General features: G+C 46.2%; 2 protein-coding genes and 1 pseudogene across 3 annotated transcripts in view; 1 reads left to right on the forward strand and 2 right to left on the reverse strand.

The window, feature by feature from the left end:
- Positions 1–2,433: 2,433 nt before the first annotated feature.
- LOC125944322 (uncharacterized) lies at positions 2,434–6,141 on the reverse strand (annotated as a pseudogene).
- LOC119444657 (solute carrier family 22 member 16-like) lies at positions 6,140–7,483 on the forward strand. Its single transcript, XM_037709024.1, has one exon. It carries the CDS (start codon positions 6,140–6,142, stop codon positions 7,481–7,483), a length of 1,344 nt encoding a protein of 447 aa, XP_037564952.1.
- Positions 7,484–11,366: 3,883 nt separating this feature from the next.
- LOC119445670 (uncharacterized) overlaps positions 11,367–13,049 on the reverse strand; it is a 66,790-nt gene continuing 65,107 nt past the window's right edge. For both annotated transcript variants that reach the window (XM_049663504.1, XM_037709952.2), the window contains one exon: positions 11,367–11,685. In XM_049663504.1, the coding sequence (XP_049519461.1) occupies positions 11,533–11,685 (153 nt within the window). In that variant the 3' untranslated portion in view covers positions 11,367–11,532. The remainder of the gene's footprint in view (positions 11,686–13,049) is intronic.

Below are 13,049 nucleotides of genomic sequence, written 5' to 3' on the forward strand. Positions count from 1 at the left end.
GGCGATCAAATGGAAGGAATACAGCTAGGTGTCACATATGAGGCAGGTGATTGAGCCAATTGGTCTGCCCAAGTGGTTGAACCAATTCCATCTATGCCCTTGTACTCAGTGCACCTCAATAATGAGATGTGAGGAGTTGTAGAGTCTGTAGATTTATTGACAGATTTGTAGCATTCTTAATTGTAACTTATTTGAGGTGCTTCACTGCAGTAAGTAATTGGCCACGTTAAGTTAAGGCGCTCGAGCGCGCTCTAGCAAACAGAGTGCGCTCTTTTAAACTTAACAGCTAAAAAGCGACTTCCGGTGGGTAATCACGGAGCGCGCTCTACGCGCTCCACCCTGGAAACGGTGCGCGAGAGAGCGCGCCTGCACGGCTTCCGGAAAAATGACATTAAGTTAAGCTCCGAAGGCGTTGCACTCGAGCGCACTCGAACGTGCTCCTTTGGAGTTCGGAGCGTGCTAACTTAACGTGCCCATTGAGTCTTTTGTCGTAAGTGATCAAAGAGTGATTTGCACTGTTGTGATGTTGGGTGCTGTACTGATGGACTTGATGGCATCGTGTGAGGTTTGCAATTCAAATAGTAGTGAGTTGGGTGTTACAGCCTTGTAGGTGATGGAAAATATAATATCGGGGTGAGATGGGCTCACATAGTTTTGCTATGCTCAGCATGTCACAGATGCCCATTTCTGGTAAGTCTCACAAGATGCCACAGCGCAAAGTTGTCACGTACAAGCTTTTTCCATATCTCGGAATGTAGATAGAGAGAATCTGATGGGCTCAGTGTATACCAATTGTGGTTGATCGTCAACTTGCCCTCCCTAAAGCCGCATTGATTAAGGATTAAGTAGCTTAATTTCTAGAAATGCATAGACAGCTATAGTATAGTACCACAGCCATGTAGCTAGCTGCCGAAGATGGATCCCTTGCTTCCTTGAGAAGAGCAATTACAATGGCTTTTTTTTTTTTAATGCAGTACGAAGATGCCGGGCGCAATGACAGATTTTGTTATAATTTAAAGGATCATTATAGTGTTTCAGGGTGCAAGTGTTTTAATATCTCGTGTATATTTATAATTAGATCAAGTTCGATCAAGGGGCAGATTTATTACAGAAATTTAAGAAAGCTTTAAGCTCATAATGATAATGGCATTGTGGAACATACTTGCAGTTGAGTTGTTTTTGTTCAGCCATTTCATATAAAAGAATCTTATAATGTGCATTACTAGGAAACATGTTCAAAATTTGCAGCTCCCACCCTCCCAGGTGAATTCTTTGCCTGGCCTCATAATGTGTTCCCTTAATTGATAATTTGCCAATGGCAAAGCGCGGCTTCGTTTTCGTTTTAGCCTTTCAAGACCACCAAAGAAGACCAACGACTGAGTCACCTTTCAGTACAGTTTTGAATGCATTTTCAAGATCTCCGGGATCGGCCCAGTTTACTATTACTCTATCGAGAATCGGCTCATTTTACTGAACGATACGCACGAGGACGCGGCTAATCCCGGGGACACGGGAAAATAAAGCTTCTGAGCTGTGGTGCAGTGCGTGCGCAATGGTGGCTGCCGCATCGGTTTCTCCGCGGTCCGAGTCAGTAATGTTTGCGCAGCTATGATGGCAATAAGACGCACAGCGCTGCAGCAAACGTGGTGTCAAGAGGCCAGTGGATGATCATACTACACAAGAATAGCTTCACTGGTTGCTTCGATCTCGCAAACGACTCGCGGTGACAGACTTAATTTTCCTAAGGTAGACAGCTAGCCAATATGGACCCGACCCTTTGAGGTAACATTCGAGTGACAGTGCAAGGGCTGCAGTTTCACGTATCCGTCACACTGTATGTAAGTCTATATTGCGGCGTTCGGTGAATGCTGTAAACACAGCATGCGGCTGTGTAAACGTCGACATGTAGTGTACGCTTGCAGCGCTTGTTGTCGTCTGCTGCACACACGCTCGCCAAGTGACTTGCGCCTGAGAGGAAACGGGGGAGAAGCGTGCCTGTTCCCTAGGGCTCTCGGGTGCCGCGCGGGGAATACAGCGCGCAAGATGGTCAATAAAATTGCTTTCTTTCTCTGCAGGCACCTAATAGCTAATATAATATTTTGCTGTCTTGTAATACTGAACGCTAACTATTATTATACAGGAACCCATGACTAGTATGGTTGAAAACATTTTGCGATGATGTCCTTAATCAAAATGTGTATATTAATTAATGCGTAAGACAACTTTCTTTCATATCGATGTAAGTTCAACGCATTGTCTAGTAAGATTTTATATATTTCGCTTGTTTTTAGTTTAATTTATTAAAGTGACGTCACTTCCGTGCGTTGCTGGAGCCGTGTCTGTGTGGACTCGTCTAGAGTGCACTGCGGCACAGGAGACGCTGCCTTTTTTTTTCGGCAGCCGCAAAACGAGCACCAATCAGAAGCAATGGATGGATGGATGAGGCTGAACCTTTTAAATCGGGCGGTGGCATACGCCACCTAGCCGTGACTATTAACATATTTTGTACTTTGTGGTGGGTGAAATTTCACCCCTGCCTTGATTTTAGCCACCAATCAGATAACCTCCGTTTGGTTATTTCTATCCGCTTAAAGTCTATTTTGCCTCCACTGTCCCTAAACCCCAATGCTTTGAAAAAATCAGCCTTAAGCCCTTTACAGAAAAGTATGAGGTGTTCAGCCGTTTCTCCTTCCTCTCCACATGCACCGCACAACGTGTCTATACCTTGGTACTTGACTCGGTACATCCTAGTCCGCAATACTCCGGTCCTGGCTTCCAACAACAAAGAGCTTCCCCTAGAATTATCATAGATATTTATTTGGCAATTTCGTGCTTGAAAGTTCTGTATGTTCCCAGTGCTGATTTCGTCTGCATCCCTGTTTTTTTAGAGACCCCTCTCTGCTTGTTTAACCTTTTTCTTCACCACTGTTTCCTGGTTTGCGCCCCTCCTGTAGTCCAAATATTTGATTTACAATTTTCTGGTCCGCTTCCTCCATTTTGTGTCAACATTCCTCATGTACAAATAACTGAAAACTCTCCTTGCCCACCGCTTTTCTGATATTTCTCTCAATCGCTCCTGAAATTCTATCTTGCTGCTAGCTTTCCTGCCCTTGAAAGACGTCCATCTCATGTCACCCTGTACCCCCGGATTTGGTGTATTTCCGTGTGCTCCCAAAGCAAGCCTACCTACCCCTCGCTGCTTAATTTCCAACCTTGCTCGAACCTCTGATCTCATGCACAGGACCGCATTACCGAAAGTCAAACTAGGGACCATCACACCTTTCCAAATCCCTCTCACCACTCCGTACCTATTATAATTCCACAGTGCCATATTTTTCATGTTATGTTAGGTACTCAGCCCCATTGTTTATCCACATTCCAAGATATTTGTACTTATCCACTACCTCCAGTATCCACTATCCTCTCTGTATCCTATGCTCACTGCCCTGATTATCATTAAAAATCATGACTGCCGATTTTTCTTTAGTAAACTTCAAACCTAGGCTATCTCCCTCTTTACCACAGATGTCCATTAATCCCTGCAAGTCTTCCTTGCTGTCAGCCATAAGTACAATGTCATCCGCGTACATCAGTCCTGGTAATGACTGCTTAATCCATTCTCCTTGCTTGAAATAGGAAAGGTTGAAGCCAAGTCCGCTCCTCTCCAATTTTTTCTCTAATCCTTGTAAATACAGCATGAACAGCAAAGGTGACAGAGGGCACCCCTGCCTAAGCCCCTGCTGTATCTCTATAGGCCCAGATACCTTGTTTTCCCATTTTATAAGCACCTTGTTACTTTTATAGATATCTTTTAAAATATTACTTACTCCATCTTCCACATCTAGAGTGCCCAGTATGTCTCTCAAATCTTTTTGGATTACACTGTAATAGGCTCCCTTGATATCCAGAAATGTGAGCCATAAGGGCCTGTGTTCCTTTTCTGCTATTTCATGACACTGCGTCAATGAGAACAGATTATCTTCTAACCTTCTTTGTTTCTGGAACCCATTTTGTAGTTCCACCAGCACCTCCTCGCCCTCCACCCATGCCTGCAGTCAGTCCTTTATAATCTGCATCACCACCCTGTAAACCACTGACGTCACTGTTATGGGACGGTAGTTGTTTATGTCGGCTTTGTCTCCCTTTCCCTTGTATATCATGCTCAGTTTCCACACATCGGGGGCTTTACCTTCCATTATCGTTTTGCTTACTGCCTCTCTTAATGCTTTCTTAGATTTTGGGCCAATGTCTTTATTAACATAATTGGGATGCCATCAGGACCTGTCGACATGCTACTAGGAACCCTCTTCTCTGCCCTTTCCCAATCGATTTGTTCAAGTGGAGCCACTGCACTAACCAGTCTATCCTGACCAGATTGAGCACATGCTACGTTTCTTTCTTAAAATTTTTCTGTCATCATTGTTCTTATATGTTCCATTGCCTCATCTCCTTCTAGCCAAACACCTTGAGCTGTAACTATAAACCTCTGCTCTAGGCTAGTCTTATTACTCAAGGAGTTGAGAGATGTTTCCAAAATTTCTTTGCTGCTTTTCTATCCTTTTTGTTTAGACTGACAACCATTGGGTCCCCTTTCTTCTAATCTTCTCTTTGATCAAATGGGATGCTTCCCTTCTACAGTTTAAGAAGTTATCCCATTTTCTATCTACATAAGCCTCTGGTTCACCCTTCTGCTTTGAATATCTATGTTCCCTGGATGCTTCCTGACGTTTCTCTATGGCCTTCTTAACCTCCTCATCCCACCAGCTCTTGGGTTTACGTCTTCTGTTCCCTTTGGGCATGACTCGTACCTTAGCAAGCTCTAGCTCAAATAGCCCTGTTATATTTGCATATGTCCATTCTGTTTTAGTATCCTCTGAAATTACTTTCTCAATTTGTTGGGTTGCCATTTCTAGCTGCTTTTCCGAGTAAAATATCCCACCTGGTTGTTCATCTTGCCTCCTACCTACTTTCATTTTTCTCATCCAAAACTCACCTTAATATGTTTGTGATCACTACCTAGACTTCTGGAGCCATATTCATCTACGTTCATTACCTTTAGCCTATCATGCATCCTATGTGATATTAGTGCATAATCTATCGTCAACTGCAGGCTCCCTACCTCTCATGTTATGTGCCCTTCACACTTCTCAGTACTGTTGCATACAACTAAGTCATGCCTTTCACACATATCCAGCATCATGTTGCCTGTTGAGTCTGTGTACCCGTCCATATCTTCTATGTGCGCCTTCATGTCTCCTAGTATAATAATCTGGCACCCTCCTCCTAGCTGATTAATGTCACTCATTCCAGTATTTTTTTGTTTTACTCTTTGGCATTTGCTCCTGTCCACAGGTATACAAAGCCAAGGAGTGTCTGCTCTCCTGCCACTTTCCCTTTTAGCCATAAATGCTCCTTGCATTCCTCTTTGACCCTTTGCCGATTCATACTTTTATGAATGAATGTCCCAATTCCACCCCCTTTCCTGCTGCCCTCTATTCTATTGCAATATTCCCAGGCATAGTCAGGATTACAGGGTGGTTGCTCCATGTCCCTAAGATGTGTCTCCACAAACCCGTATACCATCAGCTTTTCCTGCCTTAGTTGCTCGTCTATCTCCTCCCACTTCAGCCTATTCCTTCCACCTTGCATGTTAATATATCCTATGTCCGAATAACCTTGCCACTGGTGCTTATGTCTATTTCTTCTCCTACAGACTCTACGTTTCTTGAATCTTGGGGCCTCTCTGGGTCCGTCTTTGTCTACACTGGTGGCGAACGTCGGTTTGGTAGTTTCACAGGGTGGCGGCAATATTGTCCCTGCTTGGTTTTCTTGCGTACGAAAAGGCAGTTCTCATTAAAATTCACGCCTTGTGAAATTTTCTAGTAACTTGACTTCCCTTCGGTGTTGCTTCTCCTGATGGCTGATGGTGTTTGAATGCAAAAAAGCATGTGTACCGTGCACATGTCAAAGAATTCCAGGTGGTCAAAATTAATCCGGGGTTCCCCACTATACATATGGTGCACCTTACATACAGATCGTGCTTTTGGCGCATAGAACCCAAAAATTCATTTAAAAAAAATTTAAGGCTGGCTCAAACGACCTCCGACGAGAACTTACATGTCCATTTTTGTCACCTTTCATGCAGGTAAACCAGGAGGAAATTAGGACCGCAGTTCCTTGCCACGAGTGGGACTATGACATCGCGAACAAGGGAGACAGCGTCGTGAGCCGTTTCGACCTGGTTTGCAACCAAGCGTATCTCTACGACTTGTCTTCGGTCGTGCCCATGGCTGCTTCCGCGCTCTTGGCTCCAGCACTTGGCCTAGTATCCGACCGTGCGGGCCGAAGGCCCGTAATGCTGTTCTGCGCGTTCGGACAACTCATCGCCACTATCGGCAACTGCTTCGCGGAGACGTACACGTTCTTCGTCTTCACCCGGGTCCTCATTTTCGTTGCGACTGACGTCACCTTCCTCGCCACATTTATTTTGATACACGAGGTCACTGGCAACGCGCATCGCTCGATATTCACGCTCATAGACACTGCCGTGCCGGGCATCGTGGTCCCGCCAATGATGCATGCGCTGTCCCTCCTCGAACCACGCTGGATGCTCGCCGAGGCGCTGACCATCGTAACTGTGGCCCTGCTGGTGGTCTGGTGCTGCTTGCAGGAAGAGTCACCCGCGTGGCTCATTGCCACATGGAAATTGCGTCGGGCCGAAGCCATAGTACTGCTGGCGGCCAAGGAAAATGGCGTGGATTTAGCAAAGGCAGGCTCTACATTTATGGCCATCAAAGAGCAGTTATGCAAGCTAGACAAGTACGCCGCGGCAGCTCCGATGGAGGTCATCATGCAGACAATGAAAATGCGTCGCCGCGCAGTCTCTGTGCTCCTGGCCAGGTTCACGTTAGACGCCACCTACATCGGCCTCATGCTCAATGACGTGACCACAGGCATTCCATGGGAGGTGGCACATGTTGTCTTGTCGATGGCCTACTATGCCTCGATCTGCGGAAGCATGCGGAGATACGGACTCCGGGATACGCTGTCTGGTCTCATGGTCATCCTGAGTGCCTTCGCCATTTTCGAGGCCATAGCGACCTTCAGCGGTCAACAGATGGTGACAAGTTTTCTGCACGCCGGAATGAAGGTGGTCGTCTCCGGCGCTATGAGCGTTGCCCTCTGCTACACGGCCGAGACCTTTCCGACGGCCATGCGAAACGCCGGCATCAGCCTTTCGCAATGCGCCGGCAGCGTCGGCAATGTCGTGGCTATTGCTCTTGTAGCCCTTAGCCAACCACATGTGCTTTACGCGCTGTCGGCCTTCATGGTACTACTAAGCGTCGCGGCGATCCAATGGCTCCCTGAAGTTTTGATAGAGCATCAGCAGTCACCCAGCGTGCATAGCGAGGGTGAACGAAAAGCGCAGCTCCAGGCATCGCTGAAGTCCCGCAGTGCGAAGTCATCCCACAAACACCGGTGAAGCAGTGCACGACAGAACTCATTCAGAAGCTGGCGCACTCATTCACCACGTCACACTACGCTCAACTGCCACTGCGAAAAAATGTGTGCCCATTCAACTGTGCTACTTCTTTTTGTCTTACCGACTCTACACAATGTTGTAATTTTCCGCACGTGATTCTGTCATCAGTAGGTGAAAAAAAAAGAAAGAGAAATGGCGTCAGTGTCATAAAAGCTATATTCATAACATGAAACCCTGTGGACAAAAGCTGCATTCATAACAGGTTTCTTTCTTTTTGTTTTTATACAAGTTTTTCGTGCGCTCCTTGCGACTAAGTATGACGGCTATGGGAAGTGAATTGACGATATAGAACAGAAAGGACCATCACTTAATGAACACCGAAGGAGTATATCTGCACGACAGAACCGCCAGTGGGACAATTTACTTTTCAATATCAGCCTAACTGTGCGTTTCATTTTAGTTTCCGGAATAGTGTATCGATTCAGCAGAGCGTACGCGCCGATTGTACAAATATTTGGTCATTAGCTTCTTTGCGCAGTTGCGCTGCTGCACTATACGATTCCCTTTATTTTTTTTGCAGAAAAAGAGTTAAATTCGTGACTTGCAGTATCAGCACTTTGTTTTTCTTCACCGTCACTACAACGTGACATCTGGTAGTGGTGCTTGTGTGTTCATGTACCAGACGCCTCTGTCAAGTCGCGAGTCAAGCCCAAAGCGAGAAGACAACGCTAGCGTTTCTCAGGATCATTGAGCAAGCCTCAGACAACAAAGCCTGCCCTTGGAGCACATACTTCTACCCAACAAGATTAGCAAGATGAAGACAGACAACAGCCACAATGACAGCTGCTTCAAACTTTCGTTCCAAAAATGAGGTATTTCTTTAATTGCTCAAAATATTCTCTCCTTCTGAGCTTTATTGGGCTTTTGCCACAGGAAAACCTGCAGGATCATTTTAGACTATCTCCGTCACACAAAGAGGCTACCACGTTAATTCTCTGAATCAATAATTGGATTGCTTATCAAATCGCTGATCGCGTGTGAAAAATTAGTCTAATACCAATAAATTTGCTGTTTATATGTAATTATAAGTAATCTTAATTCAGGTGCAAGTTGGAATCAGCTAGCACAAGACAGAGGTAATAGGAGATCGCAGGGAGAGGTCTTCGTCCTGCAGTGGACATAAATATAGGCTGATGATGATCCGACTTACTTTTTTTTCTAGTTTTCTCTCTTCCCCTTCCCCTTAACCTTTAACCGCCAGCTTCTTGGCCAGTGCAGTGGGTGAGCGCCACGAGATAAGGAACAAGCAAGCAAGCGTCTCCTGCACCCATAGTCCTGCATCAGCCAAGGGAGCATCCAATTTTCTGTGGATCTTCATCATACGAGCCCGAAACCTGTCTCGAGACGTTCAAAAAGATCTCAACCTTCAATAATTGGAACGCTGAGGACAACTTAAGCTACCTGGAAGACGCCGCAATGACTTGGTTTGAGAACAGAGACCGTGCTAGCGACGTGGGACCCTTTTCGTGAGAACTTCCTGAAGACCTTCACAAATATTGTATGCAAAGAAAGAACCAGTTTTTCTAAAAGCCCGAGAACAGCTAACCAAAGCGAACATGATTTTCACGGAAGAAATTACTTTCATCTTCCAACACGCTGAGCCCAACATGACAGAAAAAAGAAGGCCCATTTCCTGATGCACATCATGAAACAAGAGTTGTTCGCCACATTGGTACGGAATCTGCCAATGACCGTCACCGAATTTGCTTCGGAGACCACAATGACCACAATCTTCGGACTTCGGAGACCACAATCGAGAAGACACTCGACATGCAGAATAGGTAATACGAGCATTGTACACTGATGGGAAACTATGCCGAAGCACAATCACTAGGCACCGACGACTCGTACGAGACCACCAGAGTGGTCGTGCGGAAGGAGCTGCAGAAGTAGTTCCCTCCGTCGCAGCCTCAAGTGTCCTCAATTGCTGATATCGTCTAAGAAGATATCGAGCAGTCACTACGAGTTCCTGAACTGACGCAGCCTTAGCCGGCAGCGGTGTCCTACGCCGCCGTCAGGTTCCCGTTCCCCTTCCGCGCCCATGCCAGGGGTACAGTGTACTAGAATACGTTGGGTAGTAAAAAGAGCGCGCGGCGCAGCCTATGGGAGAGCTATTGCCACTTCCGTTAACCGCCGCGCGTTTCCGGAGGCATCTGACGGGCGAGGAGGTGATTCTTCTAGTGAAAGGTAAAAAGGCATAAAAGAGCACCACTGGGGGAGACAGACTCGCTCTGGCGCCCTTATCTCGAACCTGCCGAAACGGATTTTACCTGCTGTAACCCGTGAGTAACCTCGCTTGCATGACTATCACACGCAACAAGGCCAGCCTATTTATTACTTATTACAGAGTGAACTTCCCTCTGCAAGTGTGCCTTATTGCCTGCAGCAATAAATGACGAGTTGACTCGCTCATTGCCTTTTTCGCCCGAACCCTACGTAGCTGCGACGGAACGACTGTGTGTGGCTAGATCCAGAGCTTGCCTTCAACCCTAGCTTTAATGCAATTCTTTAATCAATTCATACCACCACTGAAGCTACAAGCCTTCCTTCGTGTATCATTTTGATGTGTTGCTATTGGACTCATTATTTTGCCCTTATGGTGAGATTGTGATTTTTTAAAAATAGATCAATGAATAAAATTGTTCAACAGCTGGATTTCAATAGAGGACATCTAGCACAGAAGCCTGACACTGTAACTATTAGGCCCCAAGCGCTTTTCTCCGAAAATGACGTGCCTCACAATCGGATTATAGTTATGACATGTTAAATTGTGGAAATTCTTTAAAGTTATTTAACACGTCATCATACATCAAAATGTTGGCCGATCCCAAAGATAGTGCCGTAAAAAATTTGAGTCAGATGCTCCTCCTACTCCCTTCACGCATGTAGTGGCACGATTAAGTGCAGTGTGCAGCGACTCCACCCCTACCTCACCCTTAACTTGCTCAGGCAGACTGTCTTTCATCGACCTCAACTGGACGTTGACTTTCCAACATTTAACAGGTTCTTTCTCCACATGAAGTCGGCATGTGCCTCCCCCAAGGGGCTTTGTGCAAGTGCGCTTTGTATTCATGGAAAAGACTCATTGTCCGTAATGTGCTGAAAAGGTGAGTTGTGAAAGCACAACATGCTCTAATAAAACTTGTCTTGCTTCCTCACTCCCTTCTATGCTGCGTTGCTGCTGTAAGCTGGCAAAGTTTCAGTGCTGGTTCCCACAGTATAGTAAACCCTCATTCTAATGAAGCCGACAGAATAGGGAAATTACTTTGTTATAAGCAGCATTTCATTAAAAGCAGAGAGGCTATAAATAGCCATAGTAAAGCACTTCAACAGCACAAGAGCTTGTAAAGTGTATGCACAGTGAAACAAAGCTGCACTTGACAGGGGTGACATGACTGCGGCAATATCTCTTGCACGATCATGAACAGCTGCTTCGGCTGTCGGTCATCATCATGAGATGCAGTTAGTCCCGAGGACCTGCAGCCACATGAAAGAGAGACCTTGCAGCGCTGTTTCAGTACAGCTTTGCCAATACATTTTATGTACGACATGTATGGCGCGAGTGACTGAGACGTTACGTCCAAGCCATTGTGACTGCAAGAAGCAGCCAGCCTTTTGCAGTACTCACAAACATCCTATTACAACCATTTGGTGATTTTCTGTCCTCACAGGTGACTTCATCGAGTTGCAGTACGATGCCATCAAAAAATAAAAATGTGCAAAAACGCTGCTGACTGCCAATACACAGCAAGAACTAGCAACAATTGAACACCTTGTCGATAAATTCTGTAGTGTGGGACTAAGTTCCACTAATGTTAACAACTTCCCCGCACTACATATAGAATTTTATTGTACAAAAAGAGTGAGCGTATGTATGTACAAGAAAGGGAGCAAGGCACAAATGTTGCAGGGGCACATCTTGTGGATTGTGACACACTCTGCCTGCACTCGATCATTATCAACAGTAGTGAAAGCATACTAGAAACACACTAGGGATGGGCGAGTATTGCCTGAAGCTTCTGACACTCGCCACAGTGTTCGGGAGTCATTTGCTGCAGCTGTGCACGAATTGCTGCATTTCTTGCGAGACTGTGCCTGAAGGCTGGTAGTGTCGTGGAAATGCCTTGAAGCAGCAGGAGGACCTGTAACAATAAGCAATGTGCGATAAGTGTTGAGCACTTGCCGTATTTATTCGAATCTAGGCCGATAGCTTTTTCAAATAATCATATATGAAACTCTAGGGTCGACTTAGATTCTAGTATTTTGAAAAATGCGACAGTTTTTAACTGAAACTGATAAATATGGTGATAAATATGGTGATATGGTGATATGGCCATTTTGACCTGTGTCGTATTGGTAGAATCGGTATGGTGTAGCATCGGCGCGTGGCGTGGCGTTATCGTAATGGCACCAAACAGGCGATGCCACTATAGTGCCGCTTTCTAACTAACAGTTGTGCCAGCCTTTGAGGCATCATCAAACGTTCAAGCCGGGCGGGACTTCGGCATCGAGAAAAACGGCTGTCGTTGGAGGGGGCAATGGTGTAGTATCAGCGTACGGCGTGGCACTATTGTAATGGCACCAAACAGGCGCCGCCACTTTCTAACAAACAGTTGTGCTAGCTGCAGAGGCATCGTCAAACGTTCAAGCCGGGTGGGAGTTTGGCAGCGATGAGAAAAACGTCCATCGTTGGAGGGGGCAACAGGAGAAGCTTTTTGCATGTGCCGCAAGGAGGGATGAGAAAAATGTCCGTCGTTTGAGGGGGCAATGGGAGATGCTTTTTGCATGCGCCACAAGGAGGGATGAGAAGAACATCCGTCGTTGGAGGGGGCAACAGGAGATTGTCTTTACATGCGCTGCAAGGAGGGACGAGAAAAACGTCCGTCGTTGGAGGGGGCAATGGGAGAAGCTTTTTGCGTGCACCACAAGGAGGATGACATTTACCCAGGAACTTTGATTGTGCACTCCTTCAAAAAGTGCAGCATCTCTAATGCGCTTGATGGTACTGAATATAGTGCACTGTTTGAAAATGGCAGTGATAAGGAAGATAGCGACAAGGCTAGCAGCGATGATGATGTAGAATGAGCTCGACATGTTCATATTCAATAAATGCTGTTTTTATATTGTAAACGCAGTCCTCGCTTTTTTGTTCGGCCTACATTCGAGGTAAGTTTTTTTTATTGCGATAGCAATTATATGGACAGTTTAAGCAGATTTCTGCCATTGGCGTCGCCGTGAGGTTCCGTATAAAGTCCAAGGGTGATAAAATCGTCGCCGCGCGCCGTGCGTGCGAGTGAAAGCGCGTGGGGGACGTGCGCCATCATGGAAAGCGAACTCACGGCGGAGAGCGGATGCGACTTCCGTAGCGCGAAAGGCCGTGGGGGTATGGGAGGGAGGGGGGGCGACACTGTGCTGCGGCACCAAATGCGTATCTTGCAACCAGGCGCAAGGGGAACTGGCGACTCAGTATCGCACGCAAAAGAAGGAAAGCGGAAAGGCAGCGCAG

The sequence above is a fragment of the Dermacentor silvarum genome, chromosome 3 (genome assembly GCF_013339745.2).
Source record: "Dermacentor silvarum isolate Dsil-2018 chromosome 3, BIME_Dsil_1.4, whole genome shotgun sequence".
NCBI classification, from domain to species: Eukaryota; Metazoa; Arthropoda; class Arachnida; order Ixodida; family Ixodidae; genus Dermacentor; species Dermacentor silvarum.

Bases quoted from the DNA above. Each gene is read 5' to 3' on its own strand.
- LOC119444657 (XM_037709024.1), top strand. From the start codon at position 6,140: ATGCAGGTAAACCAGGAGGAAATTAGGACCGCAGTTCCTTGCCACGAG.